The sequence below is a fragment of the Miniopterus schreibersii genome (genome assembly GCF_964146895.1).
Source record: "Miniopterus schreibersii genome assembly, chromosome: 3".
NCBI lineage: Eukaryota > Metazoa > Chordata > Mammalia > Chiroptera > Miniopteridae > Miniopterus > Miniopterus schreibersii.
The window spans coordinates 8,896,224-8,913,361 of record NC_138103.1 but is presented as its reverse complement, the minus strand read 5'-3'; the positions used below and the strand labels follow the sequence as shown (position 1 = coordinate 8,913,361).

The 17,138-nt window shown below is 46.0% G+C and overlaps 1 protein-coding gene and 1 pseudogene across 5 annotated transcripts in view; one reads left to right on the top strand and one right to left on the bottom strand.

The window, feature by feature from the left end:
- The window catches only part of NPRL3 (NPR3 like, GATOR1 complex subunit), a 45,609-nt gene that overhangs the window by 10,990 nt on the left and 17,481 nt on the right, over nt 1-17,138 (top strand). The window contains exons 3-7 of one of the 4 annotated variants that reach the window (XM_081133774.1): nt 3,353-3,391; nt 7,189-7,318; nt 8,644-8,718; nt 13,574-13,727; nt 15,863-15,944. In XM_081133774.1, coding sequence (XP_080989900.1) covers nt 3,353-3,391; nt 7,189-7,318; nt 8,644-8,718; nt 13,574-13,727; nt 15,863-15,944 — 480 coding nt within the window. Of the gene's footprint in view, nt 1-618; nt 748-3,352; nt 3,392-7,188; nt 7,319-8,643; nt 8,719-13,573; nt 13,728-15,862; nt 15,945-17,138 lie in introns of all 4 variants that reach the window. The other 3 variants (XM_081133777.1, XM_081133775.1, XM_081133776.1) reach the window with 3 other exon arrangements.
- Nucleotides 9,580-10,048, bottom strand: LOC308555457 (small ribosomal subunit protein eS12 pseudogene; annotated as a pseudogene). The gene has a single exon. The product of its transcript is annotated as a small ribosomal subunit protein eS12 pseudogene (transcript).

Sequence of the window (17,138 nt, the reverse complement as noted above, 5' to 3'; positions counted from 1 at the left end):
TAAGGCATTGCAGCTACCATAGTGTTGTGCAGTCCCAAGAGCATGGTTTTTGTTTTTTGTGTGTAAGAATGTTGGGGGCCTCTGGCGTGACAAGTGACTGTCTCTGAAGGGAGCAGGCTTTAGAAGAGGGACAAGCCAGGGGGAAAGGGATGGAGGAGGCTGTTGGACATTCAGTGGGTCCTTCTGCTTGACCTAGAAGCCAGTGGTTGTCTTGTCCTTTAAAGGTGGCAACTTGGAACAAACTCTTGTTACAGGCACACAGTTTTGCCCTGCACACTGGTGGGTAGCTTTCTCCTCCTGTGCCAAAGACTGGTTTGGAGTAGGGTTGGCTAGCTGCCTGCTGTTCTTCTTCCCAGCTCCGTGGATGTGGGGCTCAGCTCAAGATGTGAAGCCTCAGAAAGGCTCTGGGAATGATCTGTGTGGAGGTATTTTTTAGGAGGGCCAGGAGCACGTAAACCCTACAGTTAATTTTCAGAAGCTTGTAATAAAATGACTGTGAGGTAATGTCATTAGGTAATGTTAGCATATTATAGCATCTGATGATCCTACCCCCACCCCCCACATTTTCAGAGATACAGGTTAATACTCGTAGGGCCCCAGCTTTATTTTGTCACATAGGCCTGCCTAGCCGCTGCTCTGCCCCTGGCAGCTGGGAGAACCCTGTCGTACCTCAGACGTCTTCCTGGAGCACTGCAGTGAAGGTGCATCATACCCATTCCCTGTTCTCCTGCATTGTCCTTCTCAAAGGTACTTTTCTTCTGGATGTTCCTGCTTGTCAGTTTGCCAGATTGAAGCAATATTAACAGGCCACATGGGTAACTTGTGAATGTGGTGACGGCCTGTCTTAGAGAAGTGAGGGTGCAGAGCTGTGCTGCCCAGTGTTATAGTTACTTGCCAGTGTGGCCATTTAAGTGGAAATGAACTGAAATTAAATAAATTTGAAAATTTATTTCCTCAGTTGCACTCGCCACATTTCAGGTGTTCAGTGGCCACATGTGACTAGTGTATGCTATATTGAATGGTATAGATTTAGAATGGTATAGATTTAGAATATTTCTGTCACTGTAGAAAGTTCTGTTGGACAACACTGGCTTAGAGAGTAGGCTGGTTTTATAAGGTGAATCATCAAGATGATGTTATTTCAGGGTATAAGAATTAACTGTCAGTTTTTAAAAGCCCTACTAGAATTCAGAAGGGAGAGAAGAAAATAGATATTGTCTGTTGTCTTTAAGGCTTGAAATTCAAGTTCAGAAAAGTTGTAGTGTCCCTGTTTGTTGGGTATTAAGGGCCAGGGTGCTCATGCTTAATTCTACTTCTGGTTTAATTACTCTACACTGGCAGGGACAAAGCCATCAGGAGAGGTACGAAAGGAAGCCTGGTATCTGTTGGAAAGGCTGTTGTGGGCCCAGTCCCTCCTGATGTGGATGGCTATTTTGGGCTTCCTTTCCATATTTCTAGCAGTGTTCTGCCTGCTGCCTCAGAGGAGATGCTGGTGGCTTGGAAGAGTTGACTTCATTTCAAAACACTCTGAAATCATTTGACTTTAGAGATCATACAAAAGACCTTCCCAAAGCTTTGAAAGGTTTCTGTCTCTACCCTTTATCTCTCTGTTGGCACTGTGAGACACAGAATCAGGTGACACTGCTGCCCTTCTCAGACTTGGCTACCTTTCCTGAAGCAGTGGGTCTGGTTTTTAGGCACAGTCATTCTGTGTGCTGGATGGGGGCCTCAGCCAGGTAAGCCTTAGTGCACACTAGCACACAACATGCAAGTCCTCCATACCGGGCTCACATGGGGCTCCACCACGGCCTCTTTTGACAGCTTTGCCTGTGCAGTACATTTGTTGAGATATGTTAGAAAGATGCCCCTACTTACTGGACTTGAGGTCAATACACAAGAATGTGAACAAGCAGTGTTGTCCCCAAGCTTGGGTACCTCTCTTCCCTTTTCCTGGCCCAGCTGAGCCCACACTGGTATCCACATTGGCACGTCCCTGTAAGGCAGCATGCTGGGACAAGCACAGGTTTAGGATTCCAGGTCTAATGCTCACTCTGTGCTCTACAGTATATGATCTGAGCATGTTTCTTAGACAGTGAGCCTCTTTTATAAGATGCCTGCAGGTGCCAGGGCACCTCTGCCTCTCCCTCCCAGGTCTAGATGCCATGGGAACATCTGCATTGAGGTGAGAGTACTTGCTGGTGGCTCTGCTTTCCTCAGGTGGGCAGACACAGGTCCATAAAACATGCTTGTGGAGTTTAACATGTCACCACTACCCCCCAGGAAGGAAATGGAACACGTCTGACACTTGGAATCCCCATATGCTTCTTCTCTTTTGAAAGTCAAGGGATTTTGTGACCTGTCTAGCTGTAGGAGATAAAGTTCTAGGGGTTGCACTTGAACCTCCAGTTTCTGACTTTCTGGCTGATCTTGGGAAAGTCCGCAAGACATCTTACCCTTTTACTACTCTACAAACTGATAAGCTAAAGTTTGGAAGCTACTGAAAAAAAGAGTTCCTTATTGTGTATTTCTCTTGCAAGGGTCTTTAGCAATGTGTGTTTCTCGGTGGGGAGCAGCAGTCTCAGCAGGGCAGCCTGGTGGACATGGCATGGCATCATGGCAGGCTCTCACCCCTCCGATGCTGTCTGCACTGTGGGGCTCAGGCCTACTTTCTGTTTCCAGGAAACTCGGAAAGCAGCATGTCCCAGGACACAGACCTCTGTAGAGGAACTTGAACTCTTTTAAAATATGTTTTCTAAAAAACCTCAGGTCGGATAGTGCACAGGTCTCAGACATTTTCCAACATAAGTATATATAGATCTGCCATGACCATCTGTTGCTAAAGGGGCCACAGTCATATTCTGGGCAGAGGCTTAGTCAGATCAGCTCTGCAGGTGGTCATAGCATCTTAAGAATTGGAGCTGAGATATTCAATAGCATTTTATGACTTTCATAAGGCTTTTACCTATGGGGATCTTATTTGAACCTGTTGAGATGTTTTGTCAGATTAAATACTTGTGCACGGGCATGTAGCCAATATGTGTGATGCTAGGCTCTCACCCAGGTTTTCCAGCCTTGCTCTTGCTTTTGGAAACAGACCCTAATTCTTGTCCAGTCTCTGTTTACATGAGAGAATTTGAGCTTTAGTGAGAAAACTGTGTGGTAAGTCTTCAACTTGGGGAATGTGCGCATCCTTTCTTGTCTGGTAAGTTGCATAGCCTTGACCTCAACAGTTAATGCTTAATGGTGGTACTTCTGCTAGACTTTAATACTGTTTTAACAAGACAACTATAACTTTTCATTTTTAAAATCAGTGTGTTTTTGTTTGGTCTTGATGGTCCTGTTCCCATTTCAGCGAGCCATGTCCTCCAACCGATGAGCAATTGGTTGCAGGGTAAGACCAAGACTTCTCCACCGTCTTTCTGTCTTGATTCCTGCTACCTTCTTTTCTTATAATTGTGCTTAACTCCTGATTTCCCTCAATGTTGAAGAATGACTAATGAGGCACACAGGCTCTCGCTCGGACCGCACTGCCCCAATCCTCCACGAGTGCCTAGGCTCCCCACAGCCCCTGCCCTTTCTCCACTTGGAGGTATTTAGCTATTTCATATCCAAGAGGCCTAGGTAAGGTTGGCTGGTACCAGGGAGACTTCTGGGACCAGGCATACACTCAGACCCCCTCCTCCAGGCAGGCACCAGTGGCCCTATAAGGGTGGTAGGTGAGCAGAAGCAGGATTTCTTGTCTCCTTAGCTTACTACCCCCCTAGAGAGATCCTTGATTATTTCTTTTTGCCTTCATTTCTCAGAGGGGTTTAGTGGGGGCCTCCTTCCCAAGCGCTGGGTGTTAAGTGTAATTCTTGAGCTTAGATGCTGTTTTATGTGCCTTTTAGAGGCAAAATGTATCCATGGAGTTTATTTGGCACTTCTCCAGGAGGGCGTGAATAAGGTAGGGTCCTCCTGTCCCCCTGACAGGGCATCCCCTTTTGGCATTGGAGGTACACAGAGCATCTTTGAGCCCCCCATAATGGGAGCGGCAGAGTCGAGCTCCCTTCCATGCTGCCCCTCTCCTTTTTTTGGCCAAGCCAGGGAACAAACCCTGCTTTTGAATGTCTCAGAAGAAATGGAAGGTCTTGGCCTATTTTCTAACTGGGCTGGTTCATCTTTCTAAATGTTTTTGTTTTTTTTAAAATTTCTAAGTTATTCCAGGAATGTTAGTTTTTTGTAACAGCTATTTTATTGTGTACAATATAATTTACCAGGCCTTTTACCATCAAAACAAGGGAGAAAGATTTTTGTAAATTTTGGAAACAACAGGGGGTCAATTGGGAAAAAATGGGACACCTGTAATACTTTCAACAATAAAGATAAATTAAAAAAAAACTTTGGAAACAACAAACAAATATTGTCACTTGTTTTTGTTTCAATTTGCTATTTACAACAGTTATATCCCCTACCCTCCAAATCTCGTGATATAACTCTGTGTCTTTGTATATGTTATATCAGCAGACATATAAAGTATAAAGCCACTTAAGTGTTTTTTTTACCATAGGTCTTAATATTGCAGTGGCAAGTGGATTTCTCTGTGGGCCAGACTTGCTCAGACAAGCACCATCCTGCTGGCTGCCCCAGAGGGCCCTCCCTGAATGGCCATGTAGGGTAGTGTAGCATTTAACTTTAGCAGCACATGGCTTTCCAGTTGGCTGCTTCTGCAGACCCTGGCCTCTCTGGTCTTGAGAGGAAGCACTTTTTATTTGACTCGTGGAAGAATGCTTTCAGATTTGGATATTTATAGATATTCAATAGAGTACCAGTGCTTGCCTCTGAATCTCAGGACCCATCCCACAGCCAAACTAACCTAGGTTCCTGGACTGGTGGCTGAGGGCCAGGGCTGAGGCTCACCTGTGGGTCTTGAGGACAGAGCAGAGGTTTTTAATGGAGATATTTGTATATCACAGGAAAGAGTGAACTTTCTGCAATAGTGGGATGTTGTTTTCTATACCTTATCTCTGTGTCCCTGGGTGGCAGAGTGAAGGAGCTATTTGTTCAGATAGGGTGTGAAATGTTGGCACTGGGTCAGTTGTTAGGGCAGAAGTGTTTGGGTTTATCACCCTGAGCCCTCCCTCACCATCACCGTGTCCCTTAGATGGGAGTTATAGGGCAGAGTGAGCCATTTAGAGTTTTTGAAGTAAACATATAATGCCTCTGGTCTAAGACACTGGAATCTTCCATCTCTGATTTAATCATTCCAGAGAGCAGTGTTCTAGGGAAGAGACACCTACAGTAGGACTTCAGCTGTGAGTCCCACATTTCCCAGACTGACTCTGACAACCTCTCTCACAACCTTGGTGTTGAAAGGGCCTAGTGTAGTCCTGATGGTACAAGAGGCAAACCCTTTGCATCTTTTTTTCCTTGGAGCCACAAAGCAACCTAGGGTGCCTAGAGGACCATGTCAGCCCTGGGAAAGGCTAGAAACCAGTGTGACACCCTCCCTCCCCAAGGCCTTAGCAGTTCTAGTCTCCCCTCCCATCTGTGGGAGAGAAACTTGGAAAGAGTCCCCCTAGCTGCTTGTCTTGCAGTTTTTCTGAGTGCTGGTTGATCATCAAGGTTCTTGCTGCAGGCGGGCTCTGAGTTACTTTTGTAAAAAAAAATTGATTTTTAGAGAGAGAAAGGAGAGGGAGGGAGGCATGGGTGGAGGGAAGGAAGGGGGGAGAGGGAGAGAGAGAGTGAGAGCGAGAGAGAGAGAGAAACTGATTTCCATTTATTTATGCATTCATTGGTTGCTTCTTGTATGTACCCTGACAGGGATGGAACCCGCCACCTTGGTGTATCAGGATGATGCTCTTAACAACTGAGCTACCCGGCCAGGGCACAAGTCACTCTTACGTTAGGTGGTGACCCCTGCCATGTGTAAGGAGCCCAGAGCAAATGACCCCCTTCCTAGATCCTTTTATCCCAGAGTAATTTCTTATTTCAGAGTTCAGCTGAAGCAGCAGTTTATAGCAGCACATCTTTTTTTCTTCAAAAAATGAAGAGGTATGGTAGCTGTTCCCCTCCCCCACATGAGGTCCTTCAGGAGAAAAGCATCAGGTATGGTGCCTGATTCACTGTAGCTCCTCAGCAAAGGCCTGGGACCCACACTGGAGTGTCTGTCTTTGAAGGCCTCTAGGACTATAGAAGTTTGTGCACAGGGACAGAGCATGGCCCTGGGGGATCTGGAGCCACTTTTCCCAACACAATGTTCCCTCCCAACCTGTATGCTAGAAATGCTTTCCCCAGGTGGAGAAATGAGCACAGGACTTACTCTTCTGGCTCCAGCTCAGACATGGTGCATCAGTGTTTCTAAAGTGGAACGCCCCCTCCCCCAAGCCTGGGCTCTGAGATAAGAGTCTGCACTGTATCCTCCAGCACTCTCCTCCCTGTGGTGACTCTCCCTTATCTGGACCCCCACTGGGCAGGAAGGAACAGGGTTGCCAGTAAGAAAACATAAGTGTATAGATACACCTTGCAAAGGGGTGAACTCGTATCCAAATCTGCTTTCACTTACACACCATAGCCATTCCCACTCTGTGGCATCCAGCCCTGTGCATCCTATGTTTATATCATATCAGTGGGTCTGCATATCCTGCACATATTAAAAGTTTCTTCCCTAATAAAAACTGGAAGGTGTAAGTGTTCAGGATAAGGGAAGGGCCAGGAAGCTGTACTGAGGAAGGTAATTAGCATGCTGCCATTAGTACTGAACCCTTGCCCTTTACATAGCACTGAGGGGTTGGGGGTTCCTGGGGGTTGAGGGGTAAAGCCTGGAAACCTGGATCTTGTGGTAGCCGCCCCTCCCCCGTGAGCCTTAATGAGCAGCTCTTCAAGGCAGCGCCAGCTTCGGCTGTTCTTCCCTTTAAAAGCAAACTGCAACTTGTTTCTCTCCTGAATTTCATAGAGCATGCCAAGAAATTGACAGCATGTGCCTTAAGTCTATGCTTCTCATGCCTTTTACCTTGTAATTTTGGTGATTTTATGTCTCAAATCTTGGGGATTGCTTCAGAAGGCAACTGATAAAAGCTTCTAGGTCATCAGTGGTCAAGCCACTTGGTGCACAAAGCTGCCATATACTGAGACCCTTGCCCTCTGAGGGCAGCTGGTGTGGGGCTGTGACACTTTGCTCACTTATTTCCACTCTACCTCTTTAATTTTAAGGTTTTCAGATGTCATTCTGGCAACAATTTTGGCAACCAAGTCTGAAATGTGTGGCCAAAAATTTGAACTGAAGATCGATAACGTGCGTTTTGTTGGGCACCCGACACTCCTACAGCATGCGCTGGGGCAGGTAAGCGCCTCCTGAGCAGATAAAGCTCTCCCAGGATGGGCATGGCCCTCAGGGAACTGTGGGTGACACTGGCTCTGGTAAATGCAACTACTGTGTGGCAGACCTGACCAACTACTTGCTATTAGCAGCTTGTCCTCATAGGCCCTGAGGGTCCCTTGGAGAAAGAGACAGACATCTTTGCCCCCAGAGCTTCCATCCCAGTCTCCAGCTTTTGTAAAGTGGTACAAGTAATTCTTATTAAGTGAAATCATAGCCAATATTATTATTAATTTAGCTCTTACTATTGTGCTAAACCCTTTATATGCATTCTCTGATGAATGAATTGTTACAGTACTGGGTAGTTTTAACAAGATTGAATGCACTGTGACCTAAGGGAATTTGCACACCAGAAACTGCCAGTCAGTCCTTTGCATACAGGCAGAATCAGCAACAACATCACTCAGATTCTGATGGGTTTTGATATGACATTATACAATTTAGCTCCATTTAAATGATCCAGAAATATGAGGGTCTATGATGTGGTCCTCAAATCTTCTCCATGATCAAGCCCATAGAAAGCTGCTGAGGTGGTTGGAGGTGCCAAGATATGAGGCTGTGGCTGGGTGCACCTGACCCCATGTACAGCACCCTCCCTCCTCACCGAAACCCCTGCAGGTGAGGGTTAGTCCCTGATTCTGACCTGTGGGTGATGGAGGGGAGATTTGGCAGCCTGTCAGCTGTCATGGACTTGTGAAACTGGAGTGACCGGGAGAATGGTGATGAGCCAGTTGGATGCCCGAGGGAGAGCTAGAGCCCTGGCCTCTTATGCCCCCTGGTGGCAGCACTTGTAATCAGCTTGTTTTTGACAATGTTGGCTGGATGCCAGAGCAGCAGCCCTGTCTCTGCTGGCTCTCAGCCTTGTCCTGTCTCTTAATCATCCTGAGTACTTACCATACCTGGCAGAGATAACCTGGAGAACTCAGGTGGACACTGGGGATGGTGGGGGTGTGTGTGTGTGGAGTTGGGCAAAGAACACTCCATCTCCTTGGGCCCCTCTCCATCTTGTCTCCTCTGGGTACTTCAGCTCACTTCCATTGACTGGAGCAGCCTCATCACACTGGGTCATAGCACTGACCTTCCTATTCGTATCTCAGTGGTGACCATCTGTCCGTGGTACCACCACTAGCTCATGCAAAGGCGCTAATCACTCCTCCAAGACCTGGGGCTGTTTTGTTTTGGTTCTGCTATATTCTGGAACCTTTCCCATGCCTAGAGTAGAATCGCTCTAGACAGCTCTCCTTGGGATGTGGTGGCTCTCATTCATTAGAATTATGCCTCTTTTACAGGTCTCCAAAACAGACCCATCCCCGAAGAGGGAAGCTCCCACCATGATTCTTTTTAATGTGGTATTTGCACTGAGGGTGAGTGTTTATAAATAGCTGAAGAGCATGGGCAGATCAGGGAGGAGTGTCAGGGGAGTAACAGCAGCTCATTTCTGATTAGTGTGTCATTGACTCAGAGCTTAGACTGCAGTGGGCATGGCACTGTCTACTCACTCTTTTCCTCTCTTTTTTTTTTTTTTTAAAAAAGAATACACATAACATAAAATTTGCCCTTTTAACTATTTTAAAATATACAGTTTGGTGGCATCTGGTAACACTATTGTGTAACCATCACCATTATCTAGTTTCAGAATGTCTCCATTATCCTAAAAGGAGCTCAGTTACCCCCTTTCTCTCCCCTGCCCCCTCCCAGCCCCTAGATACCACCAGTCTGTTTTCTCTCTCTGTGGATTTACCTGTTCTGCATGTTTCATATGAATGGGATCCTACAATATGTAGCCTTTAGTATCTGGCTTCTTTCACTGAGCACAGTGGTTTTGACATTATCCCTTGTTATGTCTGTCAGTACTTTATTCCTTTTTATGGTCAAATTGTGTTCTGTCATATGGATAGACCACACTGTGTTTATCCATTCATCTGTTGATGAACATTTGGGTTTTCACCTTTAGGCCATTATGAACAGTGCTGTTAAGGATATTTGTATACAAATTTTTGTGTAGACACATGTTCTCATTTCCCGTGGGTATATACCTAGGAGTGGAATTGCTGGGTCATATGCTAACTCTGTGCTTAACCATTTGAGGAACTGCCAGACTGTTCTCCATAGCGGCTGCTCCATTTTATGTTCCTACCAGCAATGCCCTAGGGTTCCAATTTCTTTACATTCTGACAACACTTGTTATTTTCCTTTTTTTTTTTTAGAAACAAAAAAGCCAAGTTTATTCATTCATTTCTTGCACTTGAAGTGCTCTTCGATGACATCCTTTGCCTGAGACTCTTTCCCATAGTCCTTAACCGTCACACAACTGCAGCCAGCCACTTTACGGGGTTTTCCCTCTGTCAGTTTTACAGAGGCCTACCCATTCCCCCAGTTTCTCATTGTTGTCAGCTTTAATTAGGTTGATTTGGTGTTCAGCACAAAGGGCCTCCACCAACTTGATGTGCATAGGCTCATCACAGGTGGATGCTAGCACACAAAGGTGGGTTTGGCGCTTGTCTAAGGCTTTGGCAGCTTCTTGAGTTCCGCGCGCTAGGCCATCGTGGATGAGGGCGGTCTTCAGTACCTCTTGTAAAGCAATATTAACATCCATTACACCTCCAGCAGCGATGCCTTCCTCGGCCATGGCGGTGGGTTATGGGTAGAGCCGAATCTTGAGCGCACCCAGGCCTCTGCCTCCACATAATTCCACGGCGGCAGGGAAAGAGCTATTTTCCATTTTTTAAATAATTAAACCTAATTGTTTTTAAGGCAGTTCTCAGTGTTGTTTAAAGTTGTGTTTTTAATAGTTATAGGAAATTCCTTTTCAGTAAAGCTGTCAAAATATAAAGGATCCAAATAAACATGAAAAGCACTCCTGGGGAAGGACTGTCTTTTATTTTGAAGGGACTTTGGAATACCTAGGAAATTTCTATTCAGTGACTGTTAAATAATGACTGAAATATTTGAGTATCAGTTTTTACCAAAGGATGCAGTAGTTCTTTCTGGCTGGGCACATGATCTGCCTGATGCCTTTTGTGCAGAAATATGAGTGAGAAAGTGACTGGATTTCGGTGACAAGGAACAGGGTATGCTCTGAAGACTTTCAGAGTGGCAGAAGTGAGACTGAATAGAAAGGGAACCTGTAAAATTAGATGCCATTCTAAGTCTCAAGGTGTTTTTTTCCATAGTGTCTTTTTTGGTGTGGAGACTACAGGTCTCACTCTGAATGGTTCGAAATCAAAATAATACTCGAGAAAAGCTCCACCAGAATGGAGCTTAATTTTTAAAACTGGCATACCTTGTTGACAAATAAGGAACTACAAGTTAGAACAAAGTGATTTGTTAGTGGTGGGGCATGAGGTTCCAAGAGGTCTTTCTTCCCACTTTATACACTTCCATAGTGTGTGCATCTTCACAGTATCCTTGTATTACTTACATAATTGCATAATACAAAAACATCCCCAAAGAGAACTCAAATTAAGTAAAAAAACAAGCAAACAAAACCATGACGAGTGCCGTCCACCTGTCAGCCCTGATAGCCCCTGTGGGATGGGCAGTGAGGAGCAGCCACAGCCCCACCCCAGATGTTGCAGGCAGGCCCTCATCTCTGGGCAGAATGTGATAGCAGAATGTATAGTAGTCAACAAGCGCATATTTTAACTTGTGTAAGGACTTCTATAGTAATTAGGCTGGAAATAATTCTGGTATCCAGTACTTGAAAAATGATTAGAAAAGTGGTGGTTATTATACACTGGCATGTTTGTGGCCATTAAAGAGGAGAAATGGGGATGATACCAGAACCTGGAGGAGAATAGATGACCAAAGACAGTATAGGACTTCAGAGCGCATGGGCCGCAATGTTGAAGAGTAGAAGGAATTTTAAATAATGTTTAGAGTTGGTGTTTTAGGGTAGACAAGTTTTTTCTTTTCTTTTCAGTAGTCATACAAAAATGTGTGCTTTTTTTTATTTTGAAAAGTTTTAAACCCCTAAATAGTGACAATAGTTTGATATACCTATACACCTGTCTCTGAGATCCCACAACTATCACCTTTGCACCTTAGCTCCATCTACACTCCCCCACCTTGTCACTTAAGTATTTCAAGACACGTCTGAGACCTCATGTCTGTTCACTCCTACATACTTCAGAACGGACCTCTATAAAAATATGGACATTTATTTTATACCAGAATACCCTTTTCACACCTGACAAAATTTGCAATAAGTTGGTATCAACTAGTACATGGTCCACTGAAAGTTTCCCCAATTGCCACAGCATTTTTTCCAGTTGGCCTGTCTGAACCAGGATGAAGACCCAGCCCACACAAGCATGTGGTGTGTCTCTGGATGTCTGCCAGCTTAGGACTCTCTCCTCCCTTTGTCCCATCAAATGTTCTATGTTTGCTCTCATCTCATTGTGCAGACAGTCAGACTTGCTCTCTGTCCTTGTATTTCCTGCAAACTGGATGTTAGCTCTGAATGTCTGATTACATTTGGGTTTGAGTTCTGGGGACAAGAAAGTCTCACAGGCGATGCTAAACTTTATGCTGCCTCACATCATGTACGGGGAAAGTGTGGCATTTCTAAGAGCTCCCACTCAGGGCTGGCACGTCCTAGGTGGTAGCTCTCCCTGTGGCCACACAGCCTCAGGCTCTGCAGGCACCTTGAACAGTGCCTGGCCTGTGCAGCCAAACAGGACACCCTGGCACACTCCATCGGTGCTGGTCATTGGACCTTGCCTGGGTAAGCACCACCTTGCATATCTGGGAATGTTGTCATAGGCCCTGAGCATGTGACAACATTGTCATGCCCCAGCCAGTGGGACCTCTAGCAGAGGGTCGGGTTCTCAGGTATGACTTGATTACTTCTTCAAGGGAATAATCATGTGCCCAGGATCATTCTCCTACCTCTGCTTTGCTGTGGGAGTATTTTCACACAGATTCTTCTGAAAGTGTTTAGAGGCAATTGTGTGTACCCTATATCCCAGACCCTACAGTTTTGTAACCTTGCCTGGAACACTGTTGAGGGGATGCCCTTGACATGAAGGGGCAGGGCTGCTGCCTGGTGGTGGGCATAACATGGGAACAACCTTTGGTTCTCTCCTTAGCACAGCGTATGCTGCCAGGTGTGAGTTCTGTTTGTAAGCATGAGATCTGCTAGTTTCGAAAATCTTTCCAACTTCAGGTGATAAAGGTGTCTACTGTGGACACTTCATGGGCTGCGCCCTCTGACAGATGGAGGAGAGGGAGGCGGCACCAGAGGTTCTAATCAGCAGCACCATTCGTCCTCCTTCCTTTTCCCACCTCCACCCTATAAGATGACTCAGCTGCCCTCTGGGCCTCCAGAAGCACTGAGTCATGGTTTGCCAGTTATCTGCTCCAAGAAGCATCTTCACAGACCCCACAGCCACCTGCTCCACCCTTGTCCTGGCCCGACTGCAGCCCCAGATAGTTTTCAGAGTTAACATAGGTGTGGAGGGAGCTCGGGGAGGGGAGTGGCTGGAGCCTGCTGGCTTCTGTTAGCCAGGGTCATTTCTGCTGGGAAGAGCTACTTAAACTTGAGGACAGAAAATGTTCAGTGAACAATTAGCCTGGTGCTCCTGTTTATTATACTGTGTGTCCCTATTAGAGGGTCTGTGTGACTGAATTCTCCCATAGCCAGTCTGTCTACCAGCAGTCGGCAGTACACTGGTGGCCACAAACACTGCCAGGGATTTTGCTCTAGGTAGGCTCTGTTCTAAGCACTTGACATTTCTGACTCATTGGTGAGGGGGGTGCCACTCTTGTCCTTTCTCAGATGGGAGCCTGTGACCCAGGGTCAAACAGCAGGTGGTTGGAGAGATCTGTACCTTCCACTGCCCCACTGGCTGCCTCTGCCAGGCCGAGAGTGGATGCCTGATCTGTGCCCTGCCTTCTTGGATGGCCCTGGTGTGGTGCCCTGCAGTGTGGGAGCCTTTCTCTATGTGTTAGAAATGCCTGGTTCCCCATCCCCCTCACTGGGTGACCCCACAGAGTGATCTCTGTGCTGCCATCCAGGCATCAGTCCCCAAGATAGGATGCTGAGTGGACTGGTGTTTGTGGATGGCCCCTAGAGGGGACATAGGAAATTGGTGGTACTTGGAGAGGGACCTGGGGAAAAGGAGTAGAGAAGGATTCTTTTATGGTTTGGGTTTTTGCTTTGTATGTGTACTTTCTGAATACGTATGCTGCATTTGAATCTTGTGTGGCCTCCCACAGGCCAACGCAGACCCCTCGGTGATCAACTGCCTGCACAACCTTTCCCGACGTATTGCTACTGTGCTACAGCATGAGGAGCGCCGCTGCCAGTACCTCACTCGGGAGGCCAAGCTGATCCTCGCGCTGCAGGACGAGGTTTCTGCTGTGGCTGATGGTGAGTGCAGCTGGAGTCTGTCCTACCCCAAACCAAAGAGCAGGCAGTGTTTCTAGGCAGGACACTGATCTAGTTTTGTAGATACGAAAACTGAGGTTCTTAGAGGTTCCACAATCTTCACCCTGAACTGAGCATGCCCCTGAATGCAAAGGAGGACTCCTCAGGGGCATAGCCATAGACCCCCTTTCCTGAACTGATGTGTTAAAATTGATTTCTTAGCCCTGCTAGCGTGGCTCAGTGGTTGAGCATCCACCTATGATCCAGGAGATTGAGGTTCCATTCCCGGTCATGGCACATGCCCCGGTTGCGGCACGATCCCCAGTGAGGGGCATGCAGGAGGCAGCCAGTCAGTGACTCTCTTATCGTTGATGTTGTTTCTTTCTTTTTTTAAAATATATCTTTATTGATTCCAGAGAGAGGAAAGGAGAGGGAGAGAGAGATAGAAACATCAATGATGAGAGAGTCATTGTTCAGCTGCCTCCTGCATGCCCCCAACTGGGGATCAGGCCCGCAACCCAGGTGCTTGCCCTGACTGGGAATCAAACCGGGATCTCCTGGATCCCAGGTCGACACTCAACCGCTGAGCCACGCCCGGCGGGGCATCGTTGATGTTTCTTTCTCTCTCTCTCCCTCTCCCTTCCTCTCTCTGAAATAAATAAAGATAAAAAAAGAAAAAGAAAAAGAAAAAAAGACATCATCATAATAAAAATAGCTTATCTTGCATCAACCTCCCATTTATTTGTTTGTTTGTTTATTTATTTATTTTTATTGATTTCAGAGAGGAAAGGAGAGGGGGAGAGAGAGATAGAAACATTAATGATGAGAGAGTCATTGATTGGCTGCCTAGCCCGCAACCCGGGCATGTACCCTGACCGGGAATCGAACTCCGATCACCTGGATTCTAGGTCGATGCTCAACTGCTGAGCTACACCCCGCCAGGCTCAACCTCCCTTTTAAAAAATAAAATAAAATAAATAAATAAATAAATTGATTTCTTAGCCCTGCTGGCCCTGGTGCTGTAGGAACTAGGGTTAGAGGACATGTGGAAGGGGCAGTGGGAATATTGAGCTGGCAGGGTGGATGCTTTCTAGTTTTTTGCTTTCAGCTAAATTGAAGGAGGACCTATGATTGGAGTTATCAACTAAAAAGTTATTGAAAATAATTTGTGCTGATAGATACATTATTATGTGTTTTTTTGCATACTGTCAACATTTCAAAGTGCAGAGAGACACCTCCCTGTAACAAACCTCCACCTCCATCTTCTCAGGTCAGCACCTCTAACAAGAGAAAACCAGGAGCACATTTGAAGGTGAACCCAGTCTAATTTTAGCAATAAATGAAAGTAGTGATCACCATGCATGAACTCTCCCACTCAGGTGCATTTTCAGTAAAAATTTACTTTTCATGTTTAACAATGAAGTTTTATTTTTTAAAACATTTTCTTTAGACTTTATCATAGGAATTAAAAAAAATTCAATTTAGTATGTATATTTTTGTTAGACATTTATGAGAAAGGATTAATGGAAAAGACTTTCAGTCATAAAAATAAATTACATAAACATAGGGGAAAGAGTGGGATGGGGCATGGAATTGCATGATCACTGAGGCAGAAGATGGCTCTGGTGGTCTGAGGTAGTCTTCAGGAGCAGCCAGTGAAATGGTTTGTTCCTGTGATGTCTGTGACTACAGGATCAGGTGGGGCCAGTGCTGAAGTTTAAATACAAATATTCATATAAAGACAGTTGAACAAATCAGCCTAAGTATAATTTTACTTCAACTGGATGCAAAAATTTTATTAGAAGCAGTTGTGAGCGCTGGCCAGTGTGGCTCGGTTGGTTGGGTATCTTCTTGTGCATTAAAAGGTTGCGGGCTCAATCCCTGGTAGAGGGAGTGCAGGAGGCAGCCAATTGATGTGCACTCTCACATTGATGATTCTCTCTCTCTCTCTCTCCCTCCCTCTCTCTCCAAAAATCAATAAACTATTTTAAAAAAAAGCAGTTGTGAATATCCTGATGTTTGGTTTAATGTTACTTAAAATCCTTTAAGTTAAACTTGTTTTTAAAGTTATTTTCTATTTCAGCTTGTGTTTCCTTGCTTTGGAGATTCTAAATCCTTCTGTGTCACAATTCTTACAGCAAATGATGGTCCTCAGTCCCCGTTCCATCACATCCTGCCCAAGTGCAAGCTCGCCAGGGACCTCAAGGAAGCTTATGACAGGTAAGAGTGGTGAGCAGCACATGCTCCCTGCGCTTCCTTCCCGTGGGCCTTGTTGCCTGAGCAGTGTCTGAAGATGGGACTCCCTCTGCTGGGTGCTGTTCTTCTGTTGCGCCACTGAAATGGGGATGAGAGAGGGCAGGAAGTGCCAACCCCCTTTGGTGTGTGCCCGGTTGGAACAGTCACCTCCAGATTTCTCTTAAGCCAGAAAATGAACCTGAAGTTTTGCATGAGAGCCTGAAGGTGCTTTTGAGTCCTCAAGTGCAAGGTGATTTTACTGAGCTTGACACAATGCCAAGTTCTGGGTCCACCTTCATTAGGTGGGTGTCACTGTCACCATTTCACACATGAGGAAACAGGCTCAGAGGATGGAGCTGGGGTTGGCCATGTTCCTCCCTGCCCTGGGGGACTTGGGATTTGGGACACTAGTGAGTTCAGCAGGTGTTGGAGACATAGTGGAAACCTCACAGTTATTCTGATTATATTTGTGGCTCAGCACCTACTCTCTTAAACGTGGACAAGCAAAGAACTTATTTTCTTTTTAAAGGGTGTCCTTGTGGCTCTGGCCCTGGGTCTGCAGTGGGGGATGGGGGCTTGGTGGGGGCTGGTGCCCAAGTCACAGCCCACCTGGCAGTTTTGCCTTTCCTGCCCTGCACCTGGCCCGTTGGTTTGGTTCACAGGGTACCACCTCGCACGAGGCAGACAGCATGTAGGCGCAGGCTCCTTCAGTGCCTTCCATTTCCATCGCCTCTCTCTGCCTCTCTTCCTCCCTCATTCTCTGACTTTTCCACATTCTCCTTCGCAAGTGCATGCAGCTCAGTGCTCCTTCCTGGCCTTCCCAGGCTCCACTGCATTCCAGTGGACTCTTCTCCCCACTGGAGATGGTCCTACCTAAGAACTGTGGCCAGTGACACAATGTACCATCTAAGCCCAGAGACAGTGGTTTGTCCAGGATCCTTTCCCTCTTTCATGTTAATTTTTTCTGATTTTACTAACATTATAGATATTTAGGAAATACAGAAAAGTATAAAGGAAGTAAAAGTCATCTATAACTTCATACCCAGTGATAATCACTATGAACATTTAAAAAAATGTTTTTATTGCTATTTAGAGACAGAGAAAGGGAGAGGGAAAGAGATAGAAACATCAATGATGAGTGAGAAACATCAGTGATTGGCTGCCTCCTGCATGCCCTCC